Source organism: Amblyomma maculatum, chromosome 11 (genome assembly GCF_055883805.1).
Source record: "Amblyomma maculatum isolate TAMU_Amacu chromosome 11, ASM5588380v1, whole genome shotgun sequence".
NCBI classification, from domain to species: Eukaryota; Metazoa; Arthropoda; class Arachnida; order Ixodida; family Ixodidae; genus Amblyomma; species Amblyomma maculatum.
In genome coordinates, this window is record NC_139354.1 from 57,906,779 (window position 1) to 57,925,562 (window position 18,784).

The 18,784-nt window shown below is 45.6% G+C and overlaps 1 protein-coding gene across 1 annotated transcript; it reads left to right on the forward strand.

The window, feature by feature from the left end:
* The first annotated feature begins 6,238 nt into the window (after positions 1 to 6,238).
* Positions 6,239 to 17,579, forward strand: LOC146173860 (uncharacterized). The gene is made up of 4 exons (XM_084584033.1): positions 6,239 to 6,502; positions 15,150 to 16,029; positions 16,491 to 16,797; positions 17,231 to 17,579. Exons 1-4 carry the CDS (start codon positions 6,239 to 6,241, stop codon positions 17,577 to 17,579), a joined length of 1,800 nt encoding a protein of 599 aa, XP_084440159.1.
* Positions 17,580 to 18,784: the final 1,205 nt, after the last annotated feature.

The following is an 18,784-nucleotide window of genomic DNA, read 5'->3' on the forward strand; positions in this document are numbered from 1 at the left end:
CAGCCAAGACGGTCGACTCCGTCGCAGAGTGTTGCAGCGGCTGTCTACTGATTTTGGTTCATTTTTGGATTGCTTGCAATTACATCAACACTAATGATGAACTATACTGAAAACCCATCCAACTAAAGCCCCAGATCATGTACTCTTGCGTAGATAGCGTGAAAAATTGTATTATGCTATTGTTGCGATATGGTACGTAGTATGATACCGCCATGGTCAAATGGTATAGTACCTTTGCTGCTTCTTCAACGTGTACCAACCAGCCTGTTTTCACTCTATGGTGCTGATCTATTGGTATGTTGGGTTTGTTTGTTTTGCTCGGCATTTTTTTTGGAGAATATGGTTTTGTATGGCTAGTGTACACAATACAAAATATAAAAGAAATATCTGGAGCTTACATTCAGACACAATAATACAAGCATCTTCATATCTCATACTCTCTTACAGTATCTAACTGTGATGCAGACCATGCATGGACAGTATGCGCCCAATCTAGTTTTAATGCGTGAGCGTCAGGGCTTGCACTCCGACAATAACCAACTTTTGTGTGCCTGTTCGAAGCCAGCTGGATTGACCCGTGGAATGAAACAGGATAAACATAGGGAAATCACGATGAGTCTGGGGTTTGAACCCGCAGTGGCGCGAACTGATCAGCTTCGCTGGAAAGGGCACTAGAGCACTATGCAGTTGTTGTTCTCGCCCTCATGAAATTGGCACATGCCCACAATGGTGATTGGCCGTGATCAGGCAGTGATTTCAAATTGTGTGCTGCCACTGCAACCAATAGCTCCTCGTCGCTAACTGTCACCTTGTCACGGTATGCATTGTCGTCGTCTTCAACATCCATCTTGCAAAACAACAGCCGATCAGGGAACAAGACAGAAGAAGCACATGCAGACACAAGGCCAACGCTGCCCTGACAACTATAATGACCCGAACTCGCACATCTTCTTCTCCCTTCACTTTACCTCTGCAGCTAATTTCTTCCTTAACTTAACGTCCTGCCGATAAACGTAAAAAATATATTTCCTTTTTCAACACTACTACAGAAGGTGTGCTATAACCAACCGGCTCAACGCTCCACTCTAATATTGTTCAACATACATTCTTCCCTTAAAGATGAAAAATACACCATTATCGTAATGCCATTTGAAGTTGTGCAAAAATGTTACACATTTTAGAGTATTTGTAGTGGAACACCAGTGAGGTTATTAATATGTGATTTCGTTGACGCAAGCACCAAAGGATATGTCCAGGAGCCAGTGTGCGACTATATTCACAACTTTATGTTTACATGAAGTAGATTAATTTGCTAGAAAAAGAATTAATTGCTTTTTTATATGTTTGTGGATATTCTAGACAAGAACACAAAACTATCCAAACACTGCTCTTTGTCCACAAACAAATTTGTATTTGCAATGTACACTGGTCAATCACCCCTGTGGGCAAGCGCCATTACCACTCAGGGCGTCATCATCATCACTGTACTGCACGGACTTAGCGTAGAAGAAGAAAAAGCGGCTGCTTCCTGGTACGCTGCTTTCTGGTATGTTCTGTCTTCTTCCGAGTAGCATCAAAAAAGGCTGAAGTTAGCGACTCTGTTGAGTCACCGATTTTGTTCTAACATACTCAAGGCACGCATATCCTTACTGTGGACAATCTCACTTCCATGACAGAAAGCACACCGATGGTATCGAGATTTTTAACAGCGTCAGATTATACTGTTGGTTAAAGTGATTACCTGGGAAGAGCGTGCTACAGAAACACTTTGTTAGATGCAGGAGCTCCCTGCCAAGTGCCTGCACCACCGCAAGACGGGAACTACATCCCCGATGCAGAGAGAAGAGCACCCCGCACTCTCAGCGGATAAAGCGGAAGATTCCGAAGGTCGAGTTGAAACCTCCTGCTTGAGTAGCCCCAAGGCGAGGAACAAGAGAGGAGATAAGCTGAAACCTGCGCTTGGAGAACGAGGGTCCAAGCCAAGACTACCACTGTTGGCGCAGCACACCAAGTCACACAGAGGCAAGTTAGCGAACCCATCTCACAAAGTTCGAAAACACCACAAGACTACAGCGTCTGGTCAAGCCAGTCCACAATTTCCAGACATCACGGAAAAAAGGGCTACAGCTGGACGTCGTGCCGGGGAGGCCGCTTCACAGCTGAGTGGGCAGTTGCCAGGAGAAGATGAATTTTCGGCAGAGGGTAGTCCGCAGCGCATCAAGTCTATGAAGACCGTGTTGCCCACTCAAGAATCTAACAGCCTCAGGACAAAGGTTCCTCCTGAGGCATCGTCACTGAACTCCCCGTCTGTGACAAAGAGCCTGCCTCGATCCTGGCAGCAAAAAGAAAAGAAGGATGGCATCACGGAAGAGGTTAGCTCGCCGAGAGATCAAGTTTGCTTCTTTGATAACGTAAGCTTTATCAGAATTACAGTAGCCATGGTAACATTCTTGGCGGCAAGCATGTCAAGAAACAATTTGTGTCGCCTACCGAAACTCAACTGCGAGTTGCATATATACTCGGTACGTGCTTTCTAGCTCCAAATTTTGAGAACACGCATGCCTAGGGCCTAAAGTGGCTTTTTAAGATATCATGCTCAGTGATTACCAAGGAACATGAAAATGCATTGTGGAACATCCCGTTGCACACATGTATTTTTCTGTTTTTTCTTCTTCCCTTCATCTTATCCATCCTGACTCTGTCGTTTAGCTGCGAGTGACAGGAATGGTGGTCGCCCTAATTGCGCTAAAAGAATATTGTTCCTTCCTGCGAGGACGCTTTTGCTGACCAGTTGGCGCATTACTATTAGAGCTGACGCTCGAGTTACCGAAAGAAAACATGATTGTCGTATTATAGCTAGGGTTTTATTCTTTAAGTGGGTATGTCTTTTGGTCTTTCGAGCCCATTGAAAGCAAACCTTTGTTCTCGAACCGCTCGGCACACTCTAAGCCAATGAAATGAGGCATTGTGAAGCAATGCCTACCAAGCGCCATGAACATGTCCTGCCCGCATTTGATAGGGTGGAGCTTTCAGAAGAAGGTGCGGCGCTTATCAAGATCAGGTTACCAGCCTTCTCTGCTGGTGTCAGTTGCCGAATACCTGCTGATAAACAGTTAACAGATGATGCGATCATTGGATCTAACGAAAGTGGTCGTTACCCCGTAACGTCACGGGAGTTCGCACAATCATACGAACATCGGTACTAGCGCTGATGTCAAAGCGGTTTCCGCTGCATCCCGAAAATTACCCAGAATGAGCAGGAAAGTTAATGCGAATGACTGAATGGATGACTGTACAGATGATTGAATGGACTGATGGGATATAGGAGCGTCCCCTTTGAAGCAGGGTGGTAGCAGTTGCTATTATGCCCGTGTTTTCCTTATACCTTAAGTATTGTGTAATATCGGTTAACTATACCATCATTCCTTTTATTGAATGTAGCTTGTGGAAAGCACCACCCAGGGAGCTTCGTTAATTGCTCGAAAAGCATCCTGTCTTTCCTACCGCTGGCTGGTCGATTGGCCAGAGGGTAAGGTGCCCTGATGAGATGTCACGTGAGCGCGGTAAAGGATTTAAAAAGAAATCGGACTGGAAAATGACTGAGCACCTTAAAATTGACACACTTGTGCTCGTGAGCTTGTAAATACCAAGGTGTTGCTCTGATATAAAACGAAAATAGGAAGACAAATTATTGAAGCTGACGAGATTTCAAAATCTGGCAGCTCGTGAGAAAGTAATCGCTGTAATTTACTTTCAGAAAAGAATAAAAAGAATAGTTCTATCTCGATTTGTAATAGAACTGGAATTATACTTTCAGATCGTGGAATGATGAGATATCACTGGCCTTCGTAAGGTTGTGTGCGATTTCTTGCCTTTCGTTCTTGTTGGTAAGAGGAGCCGCTGCATATAGGAAGTGGTCTATCAATAAAATCTTGAGTTTTTAGCGCCCTTTCCTGTCAACGTCTTTTCTGCCTTATAGAATTCAAGTTACTGTATTGCTCTCTCACTTTCCTCCAGCCGCTATATACCTACTAACAATCTGCAGCGGCTACTATTACTGGTAAAGTGATAGCATTATTGCTGAACCGCTACCCCCCCCCCCCCCCCCCCCCCACTACCCTAAATAATTTTACTACTTTCGCAAAACATTATTACTACTGATGCTTGCACTGATAATAATAAAAATAACAGTTCAGTAACTGCTACCAGACCAGCCATAAAGACAAAGTATTTTGCTAAAAAAATAAACGCCATATCGCTGATTTGAGCCTTCGGTAGTCTATCCTGCAAAGGAGTCAATAATTTTTTCCCTGTTTCGTTTCAAGAGTGATGGTATTTTTACTCCTTTTTTCAAGGTCGCACTTAGCAGACATGCCAATGATCCGGTCGGCAGCCCCGGTCCAGCCATCACCAAGGCGCCTAGAGTGTCTGGCGAGACAACCGTCTTTCCCGACCAAGGAAGCTGCAGTGGATCGGCAGAGATGCGAAGGAGCTGTCATTCGGCCGACAGTTCGGGCTTGTACCGGCCGGACGGATTCACCGTAGGCCTTGTGGCATTACTGTGCGCCGTCTTCGTAGTCCTTCTGTTCTTGGTCATCCGGATCGTGGGACCCCGTGGTTTGCACAACGTGGGTTTCGCACTGGATGTGTGGGTAAAGGTGTGCGGCGTTGATTGGTTTCTTTTATGCTACCAAACCAAGCTAGTTGGGACTTACCAAGATATACTTGGGATTCTAATCGGCGAGACCTTTTCGTGAAAATGAATGGAAAGGCTACTGAGACGGACATGCCGGCTACCTGGTTGCAAGTTGTCCCTACTACTGCGGCACGCTGCTGGTGCTAGGTGTGCTGCTCGCCATGCCACGGCCTCTTGACGAAGCGCTGTCATCAACCTAGCAGCATCTACTGAAGTAAAGACAGATAAAACTTTCCTTTCGATGTTGATAAGAAATTTCGGGACGAACTAAAACTGCTTATGTGTGATATAGAGAAATAATTCACTTTGCTTTACATTACGTTATCTCGTAAGTGCTGAGTCCTGCTATCCAGGAACATGATTTTCTCAGTAGCGATATAAAGTTTCGTTTTAACCAGCCCGTACATATGTATCTATACGCCTTAGAAGTAATGTGTCAGTCTCGGATCCAAAATTTTCGGTAGTTTCGATTTCCATCTCAAATGTGCTGCCTGTTTTGGCAGTCCCTGCATATCCGGCCATTAGATGTACTGTCGAGAGTTCTCCCAAATCAGTGCCCAGCCAACTACCCCCAGCCAAAGGCGTGCTCTTCATATAGGTACCATAGAGGCCACCCCCGCTTTCTTTTGTGATAAGCTGACAAGTAATGCTTTGCTATTAGTAGTTATTTTGTTAAGTTCCATGCTGTGTAGAGGACCGTAACTAGGAGAGGTACAGGGTCATCCACTTCTAGCTATAACAAGGTGACTGCTTTCAAAGCATCTTTGCATACGAGAGGGGCGCTTATCGAAGAAAAGTCATGCAAGCACAGAAGGGCGCGGAGATGGTGCTTGACATGGGCAGTCACTCAGCTTTATAGTTTGGCCGTATAGGACGCAATGACGCTTTAAGGTAGTGACCGTGTTATAGCTAGAAGTGAACGAGGCTGTACATGATGGTTTTGTGCTGTATCTTGATCCTGTCCCCGAAAATTAACTACGTTTTTGAGTACGCATCACATATGATTACTCTTTATGTTTTCATGAATAAGATGACCGCTGAATACATTTTCTCAAATTTTGAGTGTATTCCTTCTGGAAAAAGCGATTGCCAAGAAAGTGTGCTGGTTAAAAATGCTATGACTCGAAAATTGCTACGTTAACGTACACCATGTGAAGAAAATAATACGTTATCCTCCATGAGAGATGAGAGCTGGACGCAATCTGTCCTGCTAAGTTCGTAGAGAAAATGGTCAGTTTGCTACTTTCGTATTATATATTTTGGATGCGGTAAGCTTATTGCAGCCAAGAATTGTAAGACGCCTCGAGCGGTTATGACCGAACTATCAAAAGTACAGATTAAAAGTGCAGGGTAGTGATGGAAAAGAAATGTCATAAAATAAATGACATCATTGTTGTCAGTTATTTCATCCAACTTTGATAACTTGTAGTGGATTTCATATACAGCTATGGCTTGTCTGCCACTGTCATGTTCATCCAGGAGATGGAAAAGCAGTGTAGCTCTGCCGACTGCCTTAATGCCGTCGAAATCATCGCTGCCTCTATGGACGTTTCGGCTGACCCGTGCACCAACTTCTATGCGTTCGTGTGCGGTCACTGGAACCCGATGGTCACGGCCAGAAAGAAGGTGCCCAGCTCAACCTCTGCGGACCGGAACGTCTCGTACCTAGCGTCGCTGAGAAGTGACTATGTGGCCGCCGTAAACGACAGCCTCTGGAGCGTAGCGTCAAGGTCGATGCCGTACGGCGAGCAGGTCATCCAGATGGGAGTAGTGTACGGGTCTTGCCTGGCATTCTTTGCCGAGAGGGTACGTGAGAGCTTTGGTCACGCCACCATCGTCGGTTCTGAGCAGTACTTGGTACCTTTGGCTTTGCGATTGTGGGGAGCCCCAAGAGATGAAACGTGCGTGCTTCTTAAATGACACCAATTTGCTCAATTCAGGCCCAATGTTATTGTAATGGGGTCCAGTGGATGCAGCTAGCACAGAACCGGGTTAAGTGGAGAAATATGGGAGAGGCCTTCGCCCTGCAGTGGGTATAGTCAGGCTGATGATGATGATGATGATGATGTTATTGTAATTCATTTTGAGCGAGAATTTCCAAATAATGACAACTTAGGTTTATGGTTAATCTAAACCCCTGATATTACTGTTTTTTAATTGACGTGGTATATTGCCACGAATCATTGAAAGCTTATATTTTGTTTGTTCAAAAGCCACCGGCATGTGGCCATATCCCCATGATTGTAGCGTACGAAATGATCATGTGCTCTTTATATATGTTCACACTTGCTATCACAAGACGCGGATTTAGCATTGTTTTTTGTCACACAGAATGCACCGAGATCCCATCTTAAATGATTCCAGCCAGTCGCGTCGGTTTCCGTAATCTCCCACTTCGTTCTGGTTGCCTTTGCGGCTTTATCTTGGTGTTTCTTCGCTGACTTTAAATTTAGTGCCGAAATCAGCAGGCCTCCTTAGCTCGACAACCGACGAACATTTGCTGTTATCGCCGCCGACGAATTGTTTCTTTTCGTGCGTGTCTTTCAAAGAGTTCATTCAGCTCAATTCCAGTGAGTTCGTTTGCTGGTTTCGGCCTCGTCATTAGCACGTCACATCTGGTGGAGATGCTGCCCTTTGCACTCCGGTCTACCTCTTCATGCCAAGAGAACTGAACTGTTCCCGTCGCCCTGGGGGACCAGCCTACAGGATACCGAGCCAGCCGCCGACTTCAAGGATACCAAACCAAAGACGTGTCCGTTGACGGAGCCCGTGCGATGATGTGAAGACATAATACAACCACGCAAGAGCTCCATAGCAGTAGCAGTCGTCCTAGGGAAGAAGCAAAACTGCTCTCCCGCGCTTCTGCGAAGATTACCGTCACTTGGATAACGTCCTAGGGAAGAAGCAAAACTGCTCTCCCGCGCTTCTGCGAAGATTACCGTCACTTGGATAACGTCCTAGGGAAGAAGCAAAACTGCTCTCCCGCGCTTCTGCGAAGATTACCGTCACTTGGATAACGTCCTAGGGAAGAAGCAAAACTGCTCTCCCGCGCTTCTGCGAAGATTACCGTCACTTGGATAACGTCCTAGGGAAGAAGCAAAACTGCTCTCCCGCGCTTCTGCGAAGATTACCGTCACTTGGATAACGTCCTAGGGAAGAAGCAAAACTGCTCTCCCGCGCTTCTGCGAAGATTACCGTCACTTGGATAACGTCCCAGGGAAGAAGCAAAACTGCTCTCCCGCGCTTCTGCGAAGATTACCGTCACTTGGATAACATAAAAAAAGGATCTTTGCCCCATTTGGACCGGCTCTGCCACGCAAATTATCTTTCACCGATGGATCTGAAAAGCGGCTACTGGCAAATTGAAATCGATGAAAGAGATCGCGAGAAGACCGGACGGCCTTTTAGATTTCAATGTTATGCGATTTGCCTTCTTGTTTGTAACAGCCACATTCCAGCGGTTAATGGATTCTCCACTAGAAGCTCGAAGTCGAGATATTTGTGGCTAACTTAGACGTTGTTGTCTTCTCTTCGAACTTTGAAGACTATTCGAAAAGGCTCTGCGCAGTGCTCGACGCAATTAAGTCATCAGGGCTGCATTGAAAGCAGAGAAGTGAGACTTCGATTACGAGAGGCTGCTGTCCCTGGGTCATATAGTAAGCAAGGACCGAGTTTATTCAGAGCTAAAGAAAACAGCACCTGCGATCGCGCAGTTTTCACAACCAGGTGACAAGAAAGCAGTTAGCCGATTCCTGGGACTGCGCGCATACTACCGACGATTTTCGAAAAACTTTCCGCATATCACCGAGCCCTTGACGCACATTACAAAGGCTAACGTTTGATATAAAGGGACAGAACACTGGCCAAAATATGTTATGAGATTATGGTGGAAATGAAAAAGTCGTGCCTCGTATAGTAGTACTGATAGAACGATAAAATATTAAGGTTAAGATGTTTTACAATTTTAATTTGCCGAAAATCCCACAAAAGCAACTGAGGCCCTATCTTCTTGAAATACCCTATTACTATCTCTGTAGTACCCCCACGTGAGTACATCTCGACAAAATAGCGCTGGTTTTCATAAGTGCATAATCATTCTGTTTTCTTATGAGTGCTTGTCATATTTTATTATATTTTCTGCTCTATACACTGCCTCCTTAAATACAAATCACCCCTCGTTGCACATCGCGAGAGGCATGCTTCCAGCTTTTGTCACTAGATGGCACCTCAGTGTTTGATCTACGTGAATGAAGTCGTGATCGGGCCCCTAAGCTTTCGTCTGCGAGGCGTGACGAACAACCTTCAGCGGGGAAACTGAAAACAGCGATACTCTACTCTAAAAATCTCTAAATACTGTCTGACGAGTGATTTGATCTCGGTACGTCTTTTTGCCCACCATCAGTTGTCATCGCTGTCGCTGCTCACGGTTTCCATCATCCGGCTATGTATAACGGGCGTATTCACTGATCGAAAAATTCTCGGTAAAAATGTTCTACAGCATTTCTATTAAAACCGTTATAGAATCAAACACTTTAGACAGCAAACTTTCCATTGTGCCAAAAAAAAAAAATGTGGCTAAATTCCAGAGTTCTGTCCCTTTTAATGGGAAAAGCCACAAGAGGGAGCCTTCCGGTAACCTAAGCGCCGCATACAGCATCCTCTTGTCCTAAGGCGCTTTCATAAAACTCTAGAACTGAAATTCATACCGACGAAAGCAGCATGGGCCTAGGCACCATCCTTGTTCAGAAGAGTGGCGGAGCGGAAAAAGTTACGAGGAGGCACCTCTTAAAATCCGAAGTCAATTTTGCGATGACAAACTAGGGGTGCCTCACGATCATCTGGGCCACGTCGAAGTCTGTCCGAAACTATATGGTCGACCATTCAAGGTAGTATTCGATCATCATGCGTTCTGCTAGCTCGCCAATTTTAAAGAACCGTCCGGTCGCCTTGCTCGATGGAGCTTCCGTTTTCAAGAATTCGATATCACAGGAGTCTAAAAGTTCGGCCGCAAGCACTCCGACGCAGACTGCTCGCCAGGTGCCGCCGCTGATGCGCCGCTGAAACGCGTCGTTGGGATCGGTAAGCGCCAGCAGTTTTGCACAGCTACAGTGCCCGGACCCTGAGGTGCAAGACCTGGTTGATTACCTTGAAGGCAAGACCATTTACCCTCCTTCTGTGTTCAGGCGACCTCCATGACCCTTTCTCATTGCCATCAATGACAAAAAGGTATCAGCGCGGCCACCTATTACGTGAACAGCTATGCCGAAGCGAAAGTCTTGTCTAATGGTGCCGTAGCAAAAGTCGGTTTTCATCAAGCAAATTCTTCTGCGACGCCGCGCCACCATAGTTATTATCACGGACAGGTGAACAATATTCACGGCGGAGCTGACGCAAGCCATCATTAACGACAGTGATACATGCCTTCAACGTAAAACAATTAGTTGTGGTTTAACTCTGGTTAACCCTAGTTAATTGCAATAGCAACGCCGGAAGCTTCTTTTGCCTGCTACATTATTCCCCTATCATGCCCTATCAGTGCAAGGTGCCACATTATTTGGGGCACTTAAGCTCACTCTTAAAGAGTATGACGCGAATATAAATGAGAAGGGTTCAATGCTGCTGAACCGAATGTGGAGCGAAAGCATTAGCTACCGAAAAGCATTAGCAGCAATAGCTGCATTAGCATCAGCTTCGTCTTCTTTTTCGCGCCTGTTCAATGTCAAACATGGCCCTTCCCGGGACGACGCGACGGGCCGAAACCTGGCGCAGTATTGCTACCGCAATAAAAGCGTGCACCATCCGCGAAGAACGAACTTACAGAAAGTCTGGGAAAGACCAGAGCACACATGATTGCCATGTACGTCGATGCTGAACGCAATAACTGGGGCACCCTCTTGTCCTAGGCGATCTTTGGCTACAACGTCGCGGTCCAAGAGACTGCCAAGTCGTCCCCTTTCTAACTTCTATATGGCAGGCAGTCCACGACCACACTCGGCGCAATGCTTCCGCAGTACATAAACCAGGACAACCTCGACGTCGCCGCCTACGTTCAGCGAGCAGAAGTAGTCGGACTTTTCACCCGGCTGCACATTAAAGACGAGGTATGGTACCGACACCCGACCTTACAATTTACGATGACGCAACGCAGCGCACAAGCCGTGAGACCATGTCTGGGTTTGGACGCCGATTCGCCACCGTGGACTAAGGAAAAGCTGTGACGCCGATGCTTTGCGCCATACTAAGACCTCCACCCCGTCGAAAAACTACACTGTGAAGTCATTCCCAAAGTGCGACAGCATCGCAGCGGCGATCCGCGTGCACAGATTATGCACATAAACAAAAACCGTGATATGTAAACTTCCTAAAGTTTATGTTTGCCTCCGTGTTTATTTTCGAACCATCGAAACTATTGCCCATTAAGGGCGGAGTAACACCGCGAATCTTTTAAACCATATTTATTTTTGTTTTTTTTTTTTCAACAGCCATCGGCATGCGAACATATCGCCGTGATTGTAGAAAGCGAAAAAATCATGCGCTATTTTATTTTCTTACGCTTGGCATCGCGAGACGTAGCTTTATAATACCTTTGTCGTGCAAGATGCACCGAGCTATATCTAAATTTCGGCCAGTTTTGTCTGTTTCTATTATGTGTCAGCTCGTTCCGCTCTCCTTTGCTTATTTACCTAGAGGTTTTTTTGCTGACTTTAAATTGAGCGCTCAGGACGCGGAAGGTATTCTTAGTTCGTTGTTATTGGCGGCGGACTGCTTAGCTCTTTGGCGTTTGCGGGCGCAAGACGATCAGCTCAACATACAATTTATCCAGTTCAATTCCAGTCTGTTCGTTTTCTGGTTTCGGCATCGTCGCCAATACGTGACAATATGATTGTTCTCCGGGCGCACAATGATAGTAGACCTTTACACGTACTATAGTTGAGTATAACTGAAGAAATGGCGTCAGCTGCTTCTTAAAGGTTGCCTCTCAGTTAATAATAACATCTGCTGAACCCTGCTACTCTGCAGTTATTCCGGTTGAAGCGCGGTGAACCAGTTTTCAATTTCTATATCCAGTGTTGTTTTGCTAGCATGTCCAAGGGGATTATTCACGTGAATCCATCGATGCCAATAGTTGCAGAGGATGCCTTCTGAGGGGTAAAAGTCGGTTTTGTCTCAAGGTCTCAGCCTAACTGCACGATCTGCAGGCCAAATGCCTATCCGATATCCTAACTATTAACCCTGTTCTGTGCTAGCGGCATCCATTCGATTCTCACAAACTTCCTAACCTAAGCGTAGCTACTAAGGCGTCTCTGTCAGCCTGAGTCTCTTTAGGGAGGTTAAACCCCAGAAACGCATACTTTCTACCCCCCCCCCCCCCCCCTCCGCTATGCTTGCCTTCCTTTGCAGCATAATCTAATCTGTTGCCCTTAGAGACCACCAGTTATCTTGCCTTTATATGCATGACTTGCTCATGCCTATTTCTTTTTGATTTGTAGTAGAATGCCATTAACTAGCGTTTGATCCCTGTCATATTCAGAACTTTTCCTTTCTCCTAACGTTACACCTACCATTATTTTCGAGCTTCGTGCATGGTCCTCAAGAAGCGCAATAAATGTCGTGCAACGAGGAAACTAGGCGAAACCACACGTGTGAAGCAATTCTGAAGATATATGTAGGAGTAAAGGAGGTACCACTTAGAGTTCCCTAGATAAGCTAGGAAACTTAAGGAACTCCAGTACACTTTCCTTCCAAGGTAAGGAAAGCGTAGCAGAAGGCGGCTGAATGTGCGCGGATGCGGTTAAGAAGTTTGCAGGGTTCAAGTGGATGCAGCTAGCATAGGGCCGGGATAATCGGATAAATATAGAAGAGACCTTCGCCCTGCAGTGGGTACAATCCGGCTGAGGATGATGATGATAATATTTAGCTAGAGAGCTTTAGAATAGCGGGCTTCGTGTGTTTGTGTTCTCGCTGGAATAACAAATGTAAAACGTGTATTCCACAAGACGAAACAATAAATAGGGTTAGCCCAGGCACGGTGTTTGCACAGTTTGACTTTGTGGTGCTTGCTTACTTCACGTAAATCACGGTGGTCTCATTTCGAGCGAGAGTCATCCGCTTCAGTTGAATAAGAATTCGTCGCGGTCTTAGTTGATAGTTTCCTGGTAGGCATTGACATCGCTGTTTTTAACTACGGCTTACCTTGCTTTGACTAAAAAGTTGAGCTATTATTCAGTAAAGGAGGGAAGATAGGCTCTAGAATTACGCACGCTCAAAGCCTATCTGCTATGCTGCCCTCTCCAATGACTCAAAACATAGCGCGATTTGTCGGGACGTAACAGAATTAGGTTTGTAGCTTTGTGACAGTGTTTTAACTATTTCAAGAATTTGTTACGGCGCTCTATGGCGAATTCTCAAAATATATCGAGCATTACATGTTATGCATTAGAAAATATTCTTGTTCGAGATGTTCTTTGCATTCCTTTACTAGATGCCACAACATTGCCTACGTTGGTTATTGAGGCGCCGAGGCATTGTTCAAGGCATGTTTGTAGCGAAAGGAATACTACTGCATTAATTGGCTGTAAGAGACTTCGTTGCATAAGAGTTTCGCAATATACTAGCTGCGTAGCTACACTACATATTAAGGGCCTTTCGCCTAAATAGAAATTGCACCACGCTTCTCGATTGCGGATCACTTTACTAACACTCTCTGTGAGTCAAGTTACATATGCTTACAAAGTTACAAAGCGCCTTCATGGTGTACTTTGTAAGATGAATATGTACTTCTTAAGATGATATATAAAAGATGAAAACTATCCTTATTAATCGTTATTTGTTTTTCAAAAATACAACTCTCAACCTGGCGGATGCTTCAACAATTACATAATGCTGTAGAGGTAAACATATATATACGGATCTTTTAAGAGTTGCATTTTTCGACGTTTCATTGTACCTTAATTGGCTACTGTTCAACATTGCTTTATTTATTTATTTAAGTATTTATTTATTTATTTATTTATTCAGGCTACTCCTAAAGGCCCTCCAAAGGATGGTATTACATAGGGGGGGATACAATTGTAAAAAAACGATGCAGTTAGCAACAATTACAATAAGAACCATTAAATATAACATCAAAGAGGAAAGAAAAACAACACCAAATATTCTAGACGTTTCCGTCCCAGCAAAGTAGCTCTTGGAATTTTTTTATGTTAGCTTCTGTAGCGATGCGCGACGGCAAATTATTCCATTCAATGATAGTGTGAGGTATGAATGAATTGGCATAAGATGATAAATGACACTTTGCGCGTTTAACTTTGAAGGCATGATCAAGTCGCGGAAAAATGACATCAGTTGACTGAAACAAATCACTGCGCAGTAGTGGATGGTGATAAAGCTTATGGAAAAGTGTTAACCGAGCGTGTTTATGACGACATGATAAGTCTTCCAGTTCAGCACGTTGTTTTAATGCTGTGACGCTAGTGAAAGGTGAGTAGTCTGAAAAAATAAAACGCACAGCACGGTTCTGAAAGGATTCGATGTTGGTGATAACATAGGCTTGGTCAGGGTCCCAAATAGCCGCAGCATATTCAATTTTAGGGCGTATTAGAGTGATATAAGCAAGTTTTTTTTAACATGGATAGGAGCTTGTTTGAGAGTACGTTTAAGAAGACCAAGTGAACGGTTAGCAGCAGCTAGGGTGAGGTCGATGTGGTGACGCCATGTTAGATCAAACTGAAGGTGCACGCCAAGGTATTTGTAAGTGTTTGTTAGTTCAACAGCATTGTCATTGAGCATGTAAGTGGTTGAAATGCGAGCGGTACGACGGGTGAAAGATATAAGTTTAGTTTTAGAAACATTTAAAGTCATTAACCAGGATGATCACCATGAGAGCTTACTGCGTTCAGGTCAGATTGTAGGAATTGGCGGTGACTGTCAATAATAATGTTACGGTAAATTACGCAGTCATCTGCGAAAAGACGAACTCTAGATGTTACACAGGCAGGTAAATCATTAATATAGATTAGAAAAAGCAAAGGACCAAGCACGCTTCTTTGGGGTACACCAGGTGTCACATAAGTCGAAGAGGAGCTAGAATTATTAACTGAGGTATACAGAGATCTAGAAGAAAGTCCTTAATCCAGGCGAGCACATTAGGGTGGATGTTAAGCTGTGCTAGTTTTAGTAGAAATCTGTGATGAGGGACCCGATCGAATGCTTTTGAAAAATCCAGAAAAACTGCGTCGACCTGAAAGCTTGTGTTAAGTGATGATTGTAAGTCATTAACAAAGCCAGCTAGTTGAGTGTAACATGAAAAACCCTTGCGAAAACCGTGCTGATATTTGAAAATAATGTAAAAAGGATGTAAAAAAGGTTTATAGTGTAGATCTAGCGGTATTATCTTATTTTGGAGGGACTGCAAGTAATTTTAACGGACACATTTTCTTCCATCTGAATGCAGCCACTAAATCTAACGACTGCTTGGCGAGCAGCCAATGTGTTCATCGACCTGTGGATGCAGGCGAAGACGTTCCAGCAGTCTCTTTTCCTGGCTGTGACTCACTTGCTGAACTCCCGATTACTGTCAGCTCTGTACGTCACGTACGACGGCCAGGTTGTCGACATCGCACCGGGAACCGCCATACTGCGCCACGTGAGTGCCGAGTTCCGTTACGTGATCGTGACACGCGCCGTAAAAATGCTGGTGGAAATCGATAACCACATCCATAGAGGCAGTGATCATCAACTGCATGCGGATGAAATTGCCGGAAGAGGAAGTCGAGTCTTCGAGAAAGAGATAACAGATGCCTTAGTGAAAATTGATGACTTCATCTTCAGCATAGCGGCAATTCCTCCAGTTGCACCGGTAGAGGCACCACTCAACAAGTTGGACACGTCCCTGTGGAACTGGACGGCGGTGCTGGCGGCGCAAGCTTCCATGGAGCTGATGGCCCTTCCACTGACGGCGCGCGTCACTAACCTCGATGGTGTGCGAGGTATCCTGGAATGCCTCTCTAGCCAGAAGGAGCTATTGGTACCGAAAATATATCTGATGCTGGTACCACTGGCCGAGGTTTTTGCTTTTGAGGAGCGGGTTAGGGTGCACCGCCACGTCCCAGCGGACGATTTCAAGTACGAGGTCTGCGTCACGGCTTTGGAGACGATGTTTGGAGATGTCTATCGCCGCTGGATAATGACTGAATTGGTCGGCTCGGAGGCCGCGGCCGATGTGAACCATATGCTCTCCGGTGTGTTGACGGCGGCCAATATGCAACTAGAAATATCACAGGGGGCCGTGCTGGACTACGGGAAGATGGTAGCAGCAAGGTATCCCTTACGAAGTAAGTACATAGTAATATTATATTTTTTTTTTGCTGCGGAACGCTAGAGTATACACTCATGAAGGTGTGGCGCATTGATTTTGCAGGCCATGGGTGCAACAGGAACATGTGATACTGGGCAGCTAGCTGGTAACGCTCGCCTTGAAGAGAGAGTTTTTACTTGTCTATTTTTTTGTGCTTTCGGCATTATGCAAGTAATGTCATGGCAACGATGTAAATGCGAAAGCAATGATCGCGGGACCAGGCCCATGTCCCACAGAACTAGCTTAACTAACACAACAGGGTGAAAGAGTACATTAAAAAAGCAAACGGAAACAATAGGAGCAGTGTACAAAAGCACAATTCTTCGCAGAGTACGCTGATGGGCATGTGAATGTTGAATGTGAAACTGTCCATGAAATGTTTGCGCACCTCCACAGAGATGTTCTCCATCCAGACTCTTTTCTGTTGTCTTCTTACAGTGTTCTCCCAGTCTAATGAGACTAAGCCTATTGTTATGGCCAACTACGGATCAGACTTCATCGCCAACGCTGTGCTGTTCTTAGCTGGTGGAGGTCGGTCCACAAAGCCTTTACTTGACTTCGATGCCCTGCTCAGTTCCTGGACTGACGGCGAGATTGCTGAACGCTTGCTTATTCCGGATTTCTACTATTCACAAGCTTCAGAGCACGTGCTCAACTATGGCACCGTCGGATACTACCTGGCCAGGCTGGCCTTTCAGGCTGGGTCACCCTGGCAGCAAGCCTCGAACAGGCAAGTTTCACGAATGCCCCTTGTGGTTATACCTGCGGGTGGAGCTTGCTCTGCAGTGCGCGGTGGATTTATAAGGCTTCACCAGGGTTCGCATAGGCGGGACAATACGAGTGAGAGCTCACGACTTGCAGTAATGTCAACACCAGATACGCGTCTGCTGTGCTTCATCGTAGGGTATACTTGCGATAGCGAAGAATAACTTATTGTTTTTGTGTGAGTATTAAAGGTTCTGAAGACATATTGAATCGTTTATAATTAATTTTAGCCATGTGGGGGCAGCATTTCGTTCAGAAGAATAGAATTCGTTCGCCTGGAAAAGCACGAGTCATTTAAGGCGACGGCTCTACTATAGCTAATCATACTGTAGCGGCGGGATGTCGTAGAGAAGCTCTTACAGCGCACAAAGCACGATATATTTTGTAACGTTTGATTGGTTCTGCGGTTTCAGTGCCCTGGGCTGGAACTTGACCGAGCACACCCGCTGTTTGAGCACATACATGAGGGACACTTCCCGACTCGAGGTTACCGGAGACGAAACCTGGTGGCGGGACGTGGTCCAGGTACGCTGGGCCTCCGAAGCCGGCTTCAGGGCATCCGTGCTACGAGATTCGCAGGTGGCTGAAGAGAGGGCGCTGGCGCAGCTCTTCTACCTGCGCTTGGGCCACACATTTTGTGCCATGCCCGCAACCGGCATTAGAAGAAACATCGCGGCGACGGCGCTGCGGGTTTCCGCCATCACACTGCCGACGTTCGCTCGGACATTCGGTTGCCCCATTACAGTGGGCCCCCGGTGCTGATGCCGATAAGGTGTGACAACTATAGACGGAAGCGCGCAGAGACACAGCTAGTCTTTTTCTTCCTTTTCTGCTCGTTTAGGCTCACAGCGATACAAGCTAATGAATCAGATTTTTTCGCACGGCCTAAAGTGTTTCATAACAATGCTGTGTTGTTACACAGCGCACGCGATGCGATAAAACATGTAACCGCTTATATATTTACCGTGGCAGAGGCTTCTTTATGATTATTAATCGTCTCCGGGTGGTCATTTGGAAGGGAAATATACTACTTTGACAGCAAGACTTTGAAATGAATGTGTCGAACTGAAAAATAATCGGCTATCCTCTCAAGTGCGCTTAACATGTGTGAATATATTTATGAATAATTATTACGGGCGATTGTGATTTATTGAAAAATGAATATATTCCCGCAGGTCAAACGTTTTTGAGTGTGGTTTTCAGCATGTGGTAAAGTTTTTTCTGATGGTACTGTATTCGGTTTGTGCGTGTGTTTGCGTATTCGGCGTATACACTACGGTGCTTGCAGTGGCGTCAGAGAGATTCGCTGAAACGTCGATATACAGGCTTACAGTTCAAGCTACATGTTATGTCATCGGTTCGAATCCTAGTCGGGAGCTAGCCCTTAGCACGCCTAACAGAAGTACACTATAATAAGGCACTAAAACCATATAGCACCACAGCGAATGGGGTGGAAGAATGGTGGCTTCACAGTTCTGTGACGGCAGCCTGCCAGTGGTGCGTGTATACAGGCAAATAACACGTACAGGACTGTTTGAGGTGGTGGTGGCCTCGGTTCGTCTACGCCACTGTTACCTGGGTGCATCCAGTGGCTGATCGTGGATCGTAGACTTGCTGTGTGCATTATACGGCCGCTTGGTCATGTGAAGCTCTTTTTCTTTCAATCGCTCGAAGTTTCATGACTATTTCGTGGTCACGACAGCGACTAAAGCAGGATATTTTTGTAATAGGACATATATTGAATATAAAAGCACGCTTTTCGTAATAAACATCGCGCGGTGACCAGCGGGATAAAATGAGCAGCAGTCAGTGCTCGGCGCAGTGATTATACTGAGATTCAAGCGAAGCCATTATTTCGGGAAGGAGTGACGCGGTGAACCATGGGGTGCTCCGATTGGCCGGTTATTGCGTTACAGTTGACCTCGTCCTGTCTGTGCTCTTCAGTCGCAGATGCTGGTGGTATCGCC

Bases quoted from the DNA above. Each gene is read 5' to 3' on its own strand.
- LOC146173860 (XM_084584033.1), top strand. From the start codon at position 6,239: ATGGACGTTTCGGCTGACCCGTGCACCAACTTCTATGCGTTCGTGTGC. The intron at 16,030-16,490 runs GTAAGTACATAG...GTCTTCTTACAG, and splicing joins AGCAAGGTATCCCTTACGAA to TGTTCTCCCAGTCTAATGAG. The intron at 16,798-17,230 runs GCCCCTTGTGGT...CTGCGGTTTCAG, and splicing joins AACAGGCAAGTTTCACGAAT to TGCCCTGGGCTGGAACTTGA.